The sequence below is a fragment of the Trachurus japonicus genome, chromosome 10 (assembly GCF_045865225.1).
Source record: "Trachurus japonicus isolate A0001 chromosome 10, Traja_1.0".
Taxonomy (NCBI): Eukaryota; Metazoa; Chordata; class Actinopteri; order Carangiformes; family Carangidae; genus Trachurus; species Trachurus japonicus.
In genome coordinates this window covers 16,366,993-16,381,197 of record NC_140916.1, presented here as the reverse complement: position 1 = coordinate 16,381,197, position 14,205 = coordinate 16,366,993, and the positions used below count along the sequence as shown (strand labels likewise).

At 43.5% G+C, this 14,205-nt stretch overlaps 1 protein-coding gene across 1 annotated transcript; it reads left to right on the top strand.

Annotated features, from left to right (window-relative positions):
• Positions 1-1,650: 1,650 nt before the first annotated feature.
• On the top strand, positions 1,651-10,437 carry tgfb5 (transforming growth factor, beta 5). Its single transcript, XM_085789611.1, has 7 exons — positions 1,651-3,163; positions 4,689-4,852; positions 5,443-5,575; positions 5,698-5,808; positions 7,106-7,286; positions 7,698-7,851; positions 9,877-10,437. Exons 1-7 carry the CDS (start codon positions 2,806-2,808, stop codon positions 10,033-10,035), a joined length of 1,260 nt encoding a protein of 419 aa, XP_085645737.1. The 5' UTR covers positions 1,651-2,805; the 3' UTR covers positions 10,036-10,437.
• The last annotated feature ends 3,768 nt before the right edge of the window (positions 10,438-14,205 follow it).

Below are 14,205 nucleotides of genomic sequence, written 5' to 3'. Positions count from 1 at the left end.
CTTTACAGCAGACACACACACACACACACACACACACCGCTGCACCTGGGCGGGCTCCTCTGATCTGAGAAGCCTCACGTTGTGCCGGCTCTTTTTTTAAAAATCGCTGTTGAGAGACAGAGTTTAGTCCACAGAGACAAACTAAGTGTCTTTCCAGCCGTGTCGTTTGTTTGCAGGCTGCGTTATCATTTTTAGAAACGCTGCCAGGACCGACGCTGAAGGCGGAGGGTGTTTGCTCCGACCAGAATCCTTGAGGCAGCCCGAGTCTCTCCTACCTTTCCCTTCTACTTACAGCAATTACAGGCCTGCGCCCGCAACTATAATAACGGTATAATGGGATGGCAGCAGAGCAGCAATAAAAGCCGCCCCTGACAGATTAACAGTCCTCTCCAAGTTCTGAACTGTAATTAACAATGAGACCAAAGAGGAACAGAGAGGAAAGAAAGGAGCTGGATTGAAAGCTTGAAGAGATAAAGATAAAAAGGGGGATGGTCGATTTAATAAAATCAGGATGATCCTTTAACCGTCTCACTGAAATTCTGCCTGAAGCTGCGTTTTGAAATCACTGGGTTGGACTAATGCATCTTCATGTTTAAACATTTTGATGCTCAAAGATTTAATTTGACATTTGGGGGAAAGTTCTGGCCCAGATCTAAACCGCACTCGTCTGCACTTGAATATGAAGCTATAAGTGGCGCTCGTGTTGTGGTCGGTGGAGATGGGAAAGATTTTCGTGTTAATGGCATGCGAGCGCCACCAACAACTCGAGACCCATCGCTGTGATCACGGAGGAGGGTGAGGAGGGTTAAAAATACGATGCAGCAGCAGCAGTTGCACAATGTTCACCGAGCAGCTTCAGACTAAAGCTCTGGCTCTTTGACAATCAGCTGAATTCACTGTATTGGTGTTAACTTTTACACTTCTGGGATGAAACTTCAATAGTTTTTGTTCATTCATCAGGTCAACATATTGGAGCTTTTCCAGTTTTCCAGTGTCTGCTACAACTTTAAAGTTGATGTGTTTGCTGAAAATTACAATTGCTGTTCTTCTTTCTACCTGGACATTTAATAAGAGAAGGAAACTCTGCAGTGACGTGACGTGCTTGTCCAGCCACAGTGAAGCTGTTCTGTACCTAGATGTGCAACAAATAGACACAACATACTTGACCTTGAACCCTTTTAAAGCCAAACTGATTGTAACATTGCACATTTGTTCTTTGTATCACTGGTTTTACATTAATTTAAAGAGCTTTAACAGGAACAACCAACCACGAGCTGCCGACTCGCTGCACAGACATCAAGAGTGGGGAAGTTAACGATCTTGTTGTCATTGTCCGTAATAAATTCATTAACTGTCCTGCAAAGATGCAGATTTGGTGCTTTAGGCCTGGTTGGCCCTCAGGAGATGTTTACCTGCAGACAGAGGGCGGTGCAGGCGTTTCTGTGAGGAAAAGAAACTGCCAAGTGTGTGTGTGTGTGTGTGAGAGAGAGAGAGAGAGGAAGATGGCTCTTTCCTACATAATCACACACTCCCTTCACTTTGGTGGCCACCCGCCCCACCTCCTCCTCCTCCTCCTCCTCCTCCTCCTCCTCCCTCCATCCAGTCCCTCCCTCTCAGACTCCTTCTGTCTGGAGCTCTGTGCATTTCTCCCACAGAGGAGCTGCAGAATAATGGAGTCGCATCATGCAGCAGCAGGTCTCAGTGTTTTCAGCAGCTCCTCCAGCTCAGCAGACATCAGGCTGCAGCTCGTTTAAACCCAGGATCTGTAATTTACTCTAAAGTTTTTTTTCCTTTCTTTTTTTTTTTTTTTTTAATTCCCAGCACAAGGACTTCTTTCATATATTTTTCTGCGTCATGTCTTTTTACGTCGTCTGACTTTTTCCGTGTTTTGATGTTTATGTGAGGGGGATTAACAGGCCCACCATGGTTTTTCCAACATAAATCAACAGTTGCTTTCCTACGTTTTGGTGCAGGCTGCTTTCTGTTTACCTATTACAGGGAATGGGAGGATCTCATTAGCTTTTTTTTTTAAAGGGCTGTAAGTACATTTTTTTGGAAGCGGGTATGTGCCATTTTTTTGCAGCACAGATGGGTCTTTCGGAGGTGAGCGCACAGCAACCCTGCTGCTTCAGATGAAGTGAGAGGCTCTTGGTTTTTCTCTGGAGGGTTTGCGACATGGGCTGAGCTCCTGCCATGACTCTTTTCTCCTGAAAGCTTTTGAATCACCAGAGGATGGACGACGGAGACGGATAAGAAGAAACCCCAAACTTCAGCAGACATACACTGTAGTTTTAATATTGCTAAGACGCACCGGCACGGAACCGGAGCGGGACTGAAGAAGAAGAGGCGGAGGCCAAATTTCCAGTCACTAAATTTGAGGTTTTTCCCAGAGGAGTCTGGTCGTTGAGTGATACCATTTACAGAGTCCTGATCCCACCGCAGCAGCCCATGTTAGATTTATTAACTTCAATGTTGACTGTAACGAACAGATGACGATGCGTCTTTATTTGTCCGGTGTGGGAATAAGCAGGCGCGTGTATGTTATAAAATTACCTTAGCAGAATAAATGTGAAGTCAGCAGATGTGGGTTTCCTCTCACACATTAGGCGGTTTTGACTAAAATACCCTGTTTGAAGTGGATATTGGATTCGTTTTTTTGTGTTTTCTTGGTTTCGGGCATCGGTTCAACCCTCAGGTTAAACTTTAAATCTCTTCACTCTGTATTTCGGCTGTGGGACTCGGCTGCAGCTGTAGTTACAGTCCACTGGTTCAGCTGGAGTCGCCTCCTCGTCTCCTCACCGGACCATGTGGCTCCCCCGCCTCGCGCTGCTGCTGCTGCTCCGGTTCTCCGGTGTGCTGCACGCGGACGCGCTCAACACGTGCCAGTCCATCAACCTGGACGCGCAGAAGTCGCGGCGCATCGAGGCGGTGCGCGGCCAGATCCTCAGCAAGCTGCGCATCCGCAGCCCGCCCGACGAGGCCGTGGCGCCGACCCCCGCCCCGGTGCCGCCGGAGGTCATGCTGCTCTACAACAGCACGCGGGAGCTGCTCAAGGAGCGCGCGCGTCTGGCCGAGTCCGCGTGCGAGCGCGAGAGCAGCGAGGAGGACTATTACGCCAAAGAGGTGCAGAGGATCGACATGATGCCGCCGCGCACCGACACAAGTGAGTCCGTGTGTGGGATGTGGCGGAGGGTCTGGGGGCGCGCGGCCCCCGGGGGCCCAACACCACCACCACCCTGCAAATTACTCAAAGTGCATAATTGGCCCCCAACCTCGCAGCTTCTGGTCCCTTAAAATTAAACACAGGTTTCTCTTCTTAGACGCAAGCACTGGGGGGAAGGTTGGAAAGACTCAGAACTATATTTTCTCCTTCTTGTCCCTTTAATCATCTTGTGGCCCCTCAGATAAAACCTTGAGGACCCGCTGTTGAGCTCAGGTTGGGAACCGCCGACATGTAGCGGTGATCTATTTATACAGACACAGGCTGTTTAAACACTGGTATCTTCTTACCTCAGGTGATAAATGAGCTGAGTTAGTCACAGACTTCACTAACACTGGTAGCTACGACCTCTCATGGTGCGTTCAAGTGCCCAGATCAAACTGAAGTAAGAGTAGCAATTTATTAAACACACACACACAAATTTAAAAACTCTATCAGTAGCAAAACTGGTCTGTTGAAAAAACAAACTTGGCTTAATTCTGCAGGTTAAACACTGATTTTGAATTTAATGTATCTGGTGCAGGTTGTTCAGTTTACTTGTTCAGTCTGTCACAATCTAACACATTTTATGAGGTTACCTTGGTCATTGCATTTGGGTCACACTGAACCTGTTGTCCCCTGTCAGCAGTGGTTTATAACATTATAATACAGGCTATGCAGCTATATAGAGATTGTTTGTGTTTATATCAACTTATGGCAACAATTACACTTTCTAAGTAGACATACTTTATATTATTTCAATATTTTACTATAACATTGTTATGTTTTTTGAGTAGCCTCCAGTGTCCACAAGAGGAGATTAAATAGTTGATGAATACATGATTGATTGATTGATTGATTTTATTGAATCTTTATGCACTGATTTTGGATGCTAAATAGTAGAACTTAAAATAAAGTTTTACCGTACATTTGATAAAATACTTTATCAGTAAGTGAACTCATATCTGAAGCTCTCAGAGCCAGAATATGGAGTAAAAAGCACAGTATCGTGGAGAACAGCCTCACAAGGTGGAAACTCTAAAATAACGAACCGGTACTTTAGAATTTAACTTAATTACAATATTTGCACTCAGACTGTACATCAACAGAAATGCTGCCTGTCATTGGGTGAGTGCTGCCGGGAGCTGCAGCAGCTACTGGCCATGAAAACAGAAGCAGCGCTGTTTGGGGGTAAAATGAGGGAGGGAGGGTGGAGAAATGAAGTTATCCTGCTTCCCCCGTCCTCCGACAGCCGCTGTAGGTTCAGTCTGAGTGAGGCAGGCGATGTTTCATACAGTAAAAACACATTAATGCAACAAGACGTACCCAGACCTATCATTCAGACAGTCATCAGCAGTAATTACGTCCGAGACAATGCATCATGTGTCAGTGTTTTAGCCAACAGTATAAATACAGCGCTGTCCAAAAGAGCCACGATGTTGCTGGATTAGTCACCCTGTGTTTTGTTTTTTTCTTTCCGTCCAACCAGACGCAGTGCAGCCGGTCGCTCCCAACCCCCACTACAGAGTGGTCCACTTTGACGTCAGCGGAGTCGACCTGACCAACAGCACCCTGGTCAAGGCCGAGTTCAGGATCTTCAGAGCTCCCAACCCGCAGGCCCGGGCCTCGGAGCAGAGAGTGGAGATCTACCAGGTAGAAAACACACAGTGTTTGAGCCCTGAAAGCGCCAGAGTAGTAACTATGTAATCAGCAACATCAGTGGGATGCTGCTTTACTTTGTCCCTTTTAAGCTTTAACGTCAGAATAAAACGTACAATTATGAAGCAGACAGTAAATCCATGCTTCTTCAAAGTCACAGCTCCATTTCTACTGTTTTATTACAACAAAGACCCAGAGGTTGTGTCCTGTCTTGTCAAAACCACAGGTAAATATTATGTTCAGGGCGTGATCATCAGGAACATCTTTTAAACTTAAAGTCGTTTCTCCATTCAGGGTTTTAGGCATCAGGCCACTGAGACTATTGCGACACTAAATCTTCACCAGTTTCAAATTGGATTTATAGTTCGGCTGGAGGGAGACACTTTATACTGCCTACATAAAAATGTGAACCCCAGGAAAGTGAGCTAACGTAATTTACACGGCTGATTAAAGTAATTATTGGTTTTTACAGTGACATGCTCAGCCCCGGCCTCCACGGTAGAAACCATAACATTATAATGGTGAGGACAATATGTTGTTTACGTTGTTCCATCACTGCTTTTCTGTGTTTTATTCTGTGTCAGCTGCTGAAGCAGGATGAAGAGAGCACCTCCACTCAGCGGTACATCGACTCCCGCACCGTTCAGCCGAGGGCGAAGGGATCCTGGATCTCTGTGGACGTCACAGAGACCGTGAAGGACTGGGTGTCAGACCCAGGTTGGCTCCAGCAGCAGCAGCAGCACCACACAGACATCTCCCATTAGGATATACATTATATACATGTCTATGAATATATTAGTTCCTCCTCACAAGTGTCTGTTTTCTTTTTCCGACTTCAGAGAATAACCTGGGCCTGAAGCTGGGCGTCCACTGTCCCTGCTGCACCTTCGTCCCGTCCACCAACAACATCGTTCCCAACAAGAGTGAAGAACTGGAGGCACTGTTTGCAGGTTTGTTTGTTTTTTTTTCGCAGTTTCCTTCACGTCCACTGCATATCATGTGGTCGTATCACTCATTTAGTATCTGTGTGTGTGTGTTGGGTGATTAGAGCAGCTTTTCATACACCTCAGAGTGAAGTGGAGTCGAACGGTTTCATCCAGTGGCCGTACAGATGAAAAATCCATCTTCATTAGTCTGGTTGTAAACTCCTATGTAATGGCATTAAAAGCTTTTTAAAAGATTTATCGGCACAGCAGTAATCCTGCGGGTCACTAAGTGTGAAGCTGAAGTGGAGCCTCTTTTGTACGGCGCCTCTGAAATGATTCATGAATCCCTCACAGACTATGATACAGAAACAATGGAGAAACTGTTCCTCCACGCACACTGCGATACTGCTGAATACCAGACAGTCTGTGCTGCTTCATTTAGGCCCTAAATTATGGCACCTTCCTTAGGATTTACACTCAGCTGAGCCAAGGCAGAGTTTTTTTTTCCAGACCTGGAAAAAAAATCAACTTTTCTGATACTGCTGGGAGACAAGCAGGGGCTTGTTGTGAACACTTGTGCTCCTGTAGCTCAGAAATCAAACACAATAACATCATTCGTAGCTTTGGAAACAACTGTATCACATCTAGAGTTCATCGATGAAGCCAGAAAACCCAATCTGAAGTGTAAAAACCATGGACAGAAGAAATAAAAGAACAGAATTTGTGGGTTTGTGGTTTTTATTAACATGGACCACCAAATTTTTCTGACACTCAGTTATTAAATCAGTGGTTCCCAACAGTTTTGTTGCCTCTACTGACATGGTTTTTAAAATTATCTTTACAAGGTGACAACGATCAGTGTTTCAATTGTTTTTGTTAATCAGTGTGTGAACTCTCAGTTGGGGGTCACGAACTTCACATTGAAAGCTACTGTATTAATTGTATTGTATTATTAGTGGTGAAAAAAGTTATCTGATCTTTGCTTTAGTAAAAGTAACAATATCACAAAGTAGAAAAACTGTAGTTCTACATTTAAAATGATACTTATCTAAATAAAAGAATAAATATACAAAATATGCCGGTACTATGATAGTAAATTAGTAATATGATAATAATTTGATAATAGTCATTATGCAGAGAGGCTGAATTCAGAATGAAACACCACATTTCATATCACTGGATAACGAATATTGGCCATATGAACCTAAATGTTGCAGCTGGTGAAGTGAAGAGTTAATATTAATGAGTTTCTTCTTTGTCGCTACTTGAACACAAACGCTTACTGTCCTGTCGTAACTTTCCACCTCTGCTCTCTCCGCAGGTCTGGACGACGAGCAGCTTCGTCGCATGAGAAAACCTGGTCAGGTCAAGGGCCAGGCGGACTTCAGCACCAAGACGCCACACCTCATCCTCACCCTGCTGCCCAGCGACAGAGTCGACAACCCGGCCAAGAAGAACCGCAAGAAGAGGGCAGCCGCCACAGACGCCACAACCTGCTCCCGGTAGGCCGCGAACCAGCCACATGTGTGTAGTTATGTGCGACTGAGTGACAGAACTCACACTGTTCCAGGATTTGTAGTTATATAACTCTGAAATGTAGTTGTGGTGGGCGTTGGATTTCAGTACCTTTTTATTTTTTTGACCCCAAAAACTCACTTTGCAGACTATTGTGTGGCAAAACAAACAATACTGAGTCTGTGTTTAGACTGCAGGCCAACTAGGCATGCAGTGTTTTATTTAGACTACCTCACGCTGCAGGGGAAAACGCTGGCAGCCTCGCATGGTCATTACCTTTTTGATGGCTGGTTTTTCAATGGTGATCCACGGCCATTTTCCCATGACCCAACTCTGGTTCAGGATGGGGAGCTGAAATGTGTTTGGTGTGTGTGTGTGTGTGTGTGTGTGTGTCTCAGTGGCTCGGACCAGGGCTGCTGCCTGCGCTCGCTCTACATCGACTTCAGGCGTGACCTCAACTGGAAGTGGATCCATGAGCCCAAAGGCTACAAGGCGAACTTCTGCGCCGGCAACTGTCCGTACATCTGGAGCGCCAACAACCACTACAACATGGTGAGGGGGTGTTTTTTATTACAGAAGATTATAGGGACGGAAATTACACCTGAACGTTTTATCGGTAGCAACATGTTAATGGTTTGTTTATTTTCTGATGTAAGTCCTTTTTTATTATCAGTTTATTAAGTCTCCATATGGCTGATTGTCTAGACATCTCTTAACATTTTTGTCTTCTTTTGTTTTGGAAAAATGGGTTTGTACAAAAGATTTTAAAAAATAAATTTAAAAAAAGGTTTGACATTTTGGAAAGGCACTTTGGTTTCTTGCCAGCAGCATTTGATTTTGTGTCTGTCTGGCCACTGCTACTGCACACGCCACCACAAAAATATTTGTTTTAACCGCTCAGACAGATAAATCAGATTACCCTTTTCTAATACGGTCAAACAAAAACAAATGTGCTCTGTTTTTCCTCAAGTTGTATTTTTGCTCCAACCTTGAGATTCATGACCTTTTTTTTTTGTCCCAGTAGTTTGAATGGAAACAGTGACAGACTTCTCAACATGAGACACCAGCAGCCAATTACATAACCAGAAATCATCTGTGTCTGATCAGCTACAAACAGCTGCTCAGCTCCAAACAAAAACAACTGCAGTCTCTGTAGTGAAAAGCTGTGGTCTGTGGTCCAAACTCCTGTCAACTTTAAGACTTCATTGTACAAAAACTCATTATTATGGATGATGTTCGCTCTTAATGGACCGCGGCTGATAAGGTCGATCCCAGTGTTATGAAGGTGCTCTCATATGTCACACAGGATCTTACGTAGGCTATCCATCTGGTTTTACTTTCTCATCCTTTATATCTTTCCTTGTAATATCGATCAATATGCATCTTTTTTTTTCAGTTTCTTTTTATAGAGAATGATTCTCACATGTCACAGTTTTACATCAACTACAAATTACATTTTCTATGTTCCTATTAATCTGGAGAGATATTCACATTAACTCACAACAACAAACAATAATTCAGCCATTTTCCCTCTTATATACAGTATGTACACATGCACTATATATATCCATATTTTTAGTCTGTCAGAGCATTAAAGGGATAGTTCAACATTTTGACAAATTGGCCCATTGCCATAATCCCGATAGTTTTAGGAGAAGGTTTGTTACATAACGTACCTAGGTTAATGGGATTTCTTGGTTTCCCTCATCAAACTCATCAAATACACAATTCAACAACTCCAACATGCTCTGGTGGACAAGTTGTGACCTGCACATTCACCACGCTATGAGATAATAACAGAACGTTACGAGACAGAGTTGTTTTCGAGTAAATTCATGCAAAACTACTGATGTGCGCGCCCGTTGGGGGCAGTTTTTCGGCAAGCAGTCGCTGCATTTCTGTTATTATCTCATAGCGTGGTGAATGTGCAGGTCACAACTTGTCCACCAGAGCGTTTTGGAGTTGTTGGATTGTGTATTTGATGAGTTTGATGAGGGAAACCAAGAAATCCCATTAGCCTCCGTAGCGTAGCTCTGAGCGGTTCACGGCTCTGCACCGCCGTTCTAAAAATAGCTTGCACCGACAATTAAAGGTAACGAACTATTAATTATGGCAATGAGCTAATTTGCCAAAATGTTGAACTATCCCTTTAAAATGAAAAGCTGTGATGCTGGAGCACCTCTACCACCTGGTAGAATGTGTATGATACGGTCCTCACCATAGCAGCCATGAGTTTGAGTTTGACCCATGGCCCTTTGCTGCATCTCATCCTCCGTCTCTGTCCATAACTCTCTCGTCTATTTCTCACTGTCACAAAAAAAATAATAGATCGACTGAAGATGTGTAGGATTTTCAGATTTATTCTGTGTTCTCACATCTGTACGGTCAAAATAAAGCTGAACCGCAGCTGGTTAGCTCAGTTTAGCACAAAGACAAAACACAAAAAGGGGAAAATCTGCCTCGACAATGACCCAAAACTGTAACTTTGGAAAATGTGCGTTCATTATTCAGAGCGAAGACGCTGAGTATCTGTTTTCAGAGTCGTCTAACTTCCCTTTGTTTCTGCTCCCTGCTCAGATCCTGCCCCTGTACAACAAGCTGAACCCTGAAGCCTCGGCCTCGCCCTGCTGCGTCCCTCAGGACCTGGAGCCCCTCACCATCATGTACTTCATCGGCCGCACGCCGCGCGTTGAGCAACTCTCCAACATGGTCGTCAAATCCTGCAAGTGCCGCTGAGGGAAGCGCGTTCAGAGGACGAGGTGAGGAGGAGGAGGAGGAGGAGGAGGAGGAGGAGGAGGAGGAGGAGGAGGAGGAGGAGGAGGATTACAGGACTGAGACTTCAAACTGCTTCGCTCAGGGTGAAAATAAAGGCGAGAGGACAGATGGATCCTTTGTTCATTAACCCTCCCTGTTCGATCGCCTGTAGCCGACCTTTGAGATGTTATTTTTTTACCGCTACCTGACCCAACAATATCAAGACTTCTCAAGCTGCCGTTCCTTTACAGCCACGAAACCTTGTCCATGTCGTTTACTCTCTGGAACTCTCCGTCTGATAAAGGACGCTGTAAATACGACAACATAGCTGAATTAAACCTGTACTTGGATATTAAATAAAAGGAGGGCGTGTTGTGTGATTTGGCCTCTGCTGCTTTAGAAACGATGACTTTCTATCAAGGGGGTTTTGATCCCCCCTCGGCAGGACGCGGGGCCTGTTTGCTTTAGGCCTGAAGGTGTTGATAGGAGCCGAGGCGGCGTGGAAAGTTTTGCAGACTCAGATCTTTAAGGGCGAGGGAGGCAGGGAGCAGATAGAAAAGAGAGAGTGAGAGAGAGAGAGAGAGGGAGGGAGAGAGGGAGAGAGGGGAGCTGTGTCCAGGCGGAGGCCCTGCCAGTTCTCTGCGGTCCGGGGCTGAAATCTGCCCGGCGTAAACAGGATGTGAAAGATTTCCAGACACCGACCCGACCACTCACGGAACGCTACATTTAAATGCTCCCCTCATCTCCTCTGTCTCTCTCTTTCTCTCCCTCTCCCTCTCTCCCTCTCTGCTGCTCGAGGTTCTGGGATTTGTGGTGGGAGGAGAGAGGGAGAAAAGAGAGGCTTTGAAAATGAGACGTGGGATGACAGGGCTGTATTTGGACCGGTTACAAGTTCGGAAGGTGGTATTTTGCAGCCTTAGCAAATTTGTAACTATTTGGGTCTGGCTCAAAAAAATTCAGTAATCACACTCTCGTGCTCATTTTCTGGACGTGTGTTCATTATCTTATTGTAAAAAGTGCTGTTGACTCATTGCTATTTCTATGCTGTGATTATATTGTGTCATACCTATGTTTACCATCAGTCTCACTGATTCACGCACACATTCACGCACACACGCACACACACACGCATGCTCGCTCTCTACACCCAAGTATCCACATTGACCACTTTTGATAGAACGTCTAAATGCTGAAAATAAAAAACATCCCCAGGGCTCATTTTAAATATAGGCTCTCTGGTATGCCAGTGGTTTCTGTGTGTGTGTGTGTGTGTGTGTGTGTGTGTGTGTGTGTGTGAGAGAGAGAGACAGACAGACAGACAGACAGACAGAGGGCAGTTGGGTGTGTTGTGTATATGTGTGTGTGGCTGGTGAGGTCATGTGTGATAGTACAGAAAATAATCAGTTTTTTGTTGTTTAATGTGAGTTTTGTGAGTGAATTTTCTGTGTGTGTGGCGACGTTGATGGTGAGATTTTATATATTGAGGATTTTTTGATTGACAGTGACGTCTTTGCTGAACAGGAAGCAGCCCACATGGTTGTCACGACAACATCCGACCATGGATGTGTTAACACATCCAGCGGTTTTCTTGCATTTACTCAAGTTATGACACGGCCTCAGAAAAAGCTCGGCTCTGATTGGCCATTGGACAAATGCTGGTTCAAATAACATTATGTAACTGGACAATGCAAACATTTAAGTTACCACCAAACTAAATATAAATGTTTAATGTAGAGCGCTAAATCACCCAGGACGCACAGAAAAACACATTTTCTCCTTCTGTCTCCGATGCTGCGTCGTCGGCGCAGATAGTTTTGGTTTGTCTTTGACATTTACGCCTCCACTCACATGGAATTTAAGTTATGGAGGCCCGACAGTCAGACAGAGGTGGTATTTATGTATTTTCAGCTCATTACTCATCGTCTGCTCATTTTATCTGTTGTCTCTTCGTCCCATCATCACGTCAGTCAAGAGACGCGGTTTGTGGCGGCTGTTGCAAGGAGAAGTTCATGATTCATGTTGATCAAAAAACAGTCAGTTTAATTGTTAGTTGTTACCTCGAGGCCTCATCTGTGCCTGTGGAGAGCTGAAATCACGACGTCAGGTCCAGGCTCGTCTCTGCATCACAGGGACAGCAGCTCAACGTCATCCCTCATTACTAATTACCATCGGATACATGAAGCGTTATTTGAAGCCTCTAATTTAAACATAGTTAAACAAAAACTGCTGCCATCTTTATTTATCAGTGTGGCAGTGGAGCTTGTGTTTATAACTTAGTTTCTATAAAATTCACGTTACTTGATGAGATAAAACATTTCATGGATGATAATTAGTGTTTTTAGTTTTTAGGTTTTTTTAGTTAATAGTTTCAAATGCTAGAGGGAATTTAAATAAAGTTTTCTTAAATCTGTAACAGTCTCACTTCAAGGTTTTTTGTTTGAATCGTTTCCCAGTCAGATCTGTTTCAGCGATCCACACATCTGGAACCAGCTGTGAAAATCTATATCTGTTCAACAGGCATTTTCTTTGTGCTTCAATGAAAAGTGTTCACACTTCCAAGGATAAACATTGTTTCTGCAGAGACACTTTTTTTTTCACTGCTGCAAACACAACAAACAAAATTCCTTTCACCCGTTTTGGCTCTGGAGATCTGGGCGGACAGAAACCTAAAACTATTTGGTCAGACCGACCACAGGGGGGTAAGAAACACAATGTGGAGGTTGTTGAAAAAAGAAAAAAGAAAAAATCGATGAACCCAGCCTTTAAACTGGCAGTCGCCATGACAACGCTGCCTCAGCAGTCATAGTTGGCAGGAAACCAGCTCACACACACACATACACACACACGTTAAAGAGCAGATGAGGATCCAAACAGCATCTGTTTTGGCCTGTGGTGTGAGTCATGGTTTTAAACGCTATAATACACTCCAGTTTAACATGGAAGCAGTGACGGGAAGCAACAAGACATTCGGTCATTACTGTAGCTACTTGATTACAGTTCTCAGGTTGAATGAGTTTTTACACTAATTTTCAGTCCAATTCTTTGTCTAATGACAGGTGTGGAAGCAGGTTATTCTGCAATATAAGACTGTAAAAACAAAATATTACACAATGATCACAAGAACTAAACATCTGCATTAACATCTGTATCAATAATAACTTAGCTTGCACAAATATGTTTTTATTATAGTGTCCGTATAACTGAGAAAATATCATAGCTCAATAAAGTAAAAGTTGGAGACCGTTTTCCTTTAGCGGACCAAGGAAAAAAGAAACGAGAAATACTCATAATAGTCATGAGGAAAAAGACAATATGATATAATTAATGCCCAAACTTATCAACCAAATAGTTTACAATTTGCTGCAATCAAGCAATAACAATTGCTTTATCCATCGTTTATTTGAATGCATCATTAGTAGGTATTTTTAGTATAACAGACAAAGAAAAATTTCCAGGAATTAAAAAGGAAATCATACATTTTCCATTTAAACCTGTTTGTTCTCATCATCTCATGCAAGGTTTAATTTTCTTTTAACATAATTCAACGTATCTCTTGTTTTGACCAAACACACAGCAGTAATAAGAGTAAACCACTCATATCAGGCATTTTTCTGCAGAAGAAAAGTTGCTTTTATTTTGATACTTTACTGTAAGTGCCTTCTCCTAACACTCTCTTATAAACAATCTGAATACTTTAAATACTTCTCCCACCACTTAGTGCAACAAGCTGATATTAACATTGTTGTGTTTCTGTGTGTAACATAACACACACACCTGTACTAACCTAGAGACTTATGATGACTTGCACATGTCTGGTTTTGTTTTCTCTTCATCTAAAGCACAGGAAACATTTTAAAGCTCTGTTGTGATTTCATTAAAATGTCTCTTCCCTGACAGTGAATTTGATTATAAAAAAAGACAAAAAAAAAAATAGAGATTATCTCACAGATATTACTGAAAACGTTGATAAGTAAAACCAAAACTATCTACATGATTAAACGCTTCAACAGGTACATTAAAGACGGTTTTTCCCTTTATGTCCTGACTCTGCTGCTGAAGATGCGTCCGTCTCCAGTGAAGAGTCAGTTTTTTTATTTGAGCTGCTTCTGCTGTTAAAATAGCTTAAAGAGATACAAACTGTTCTGCAGCCGT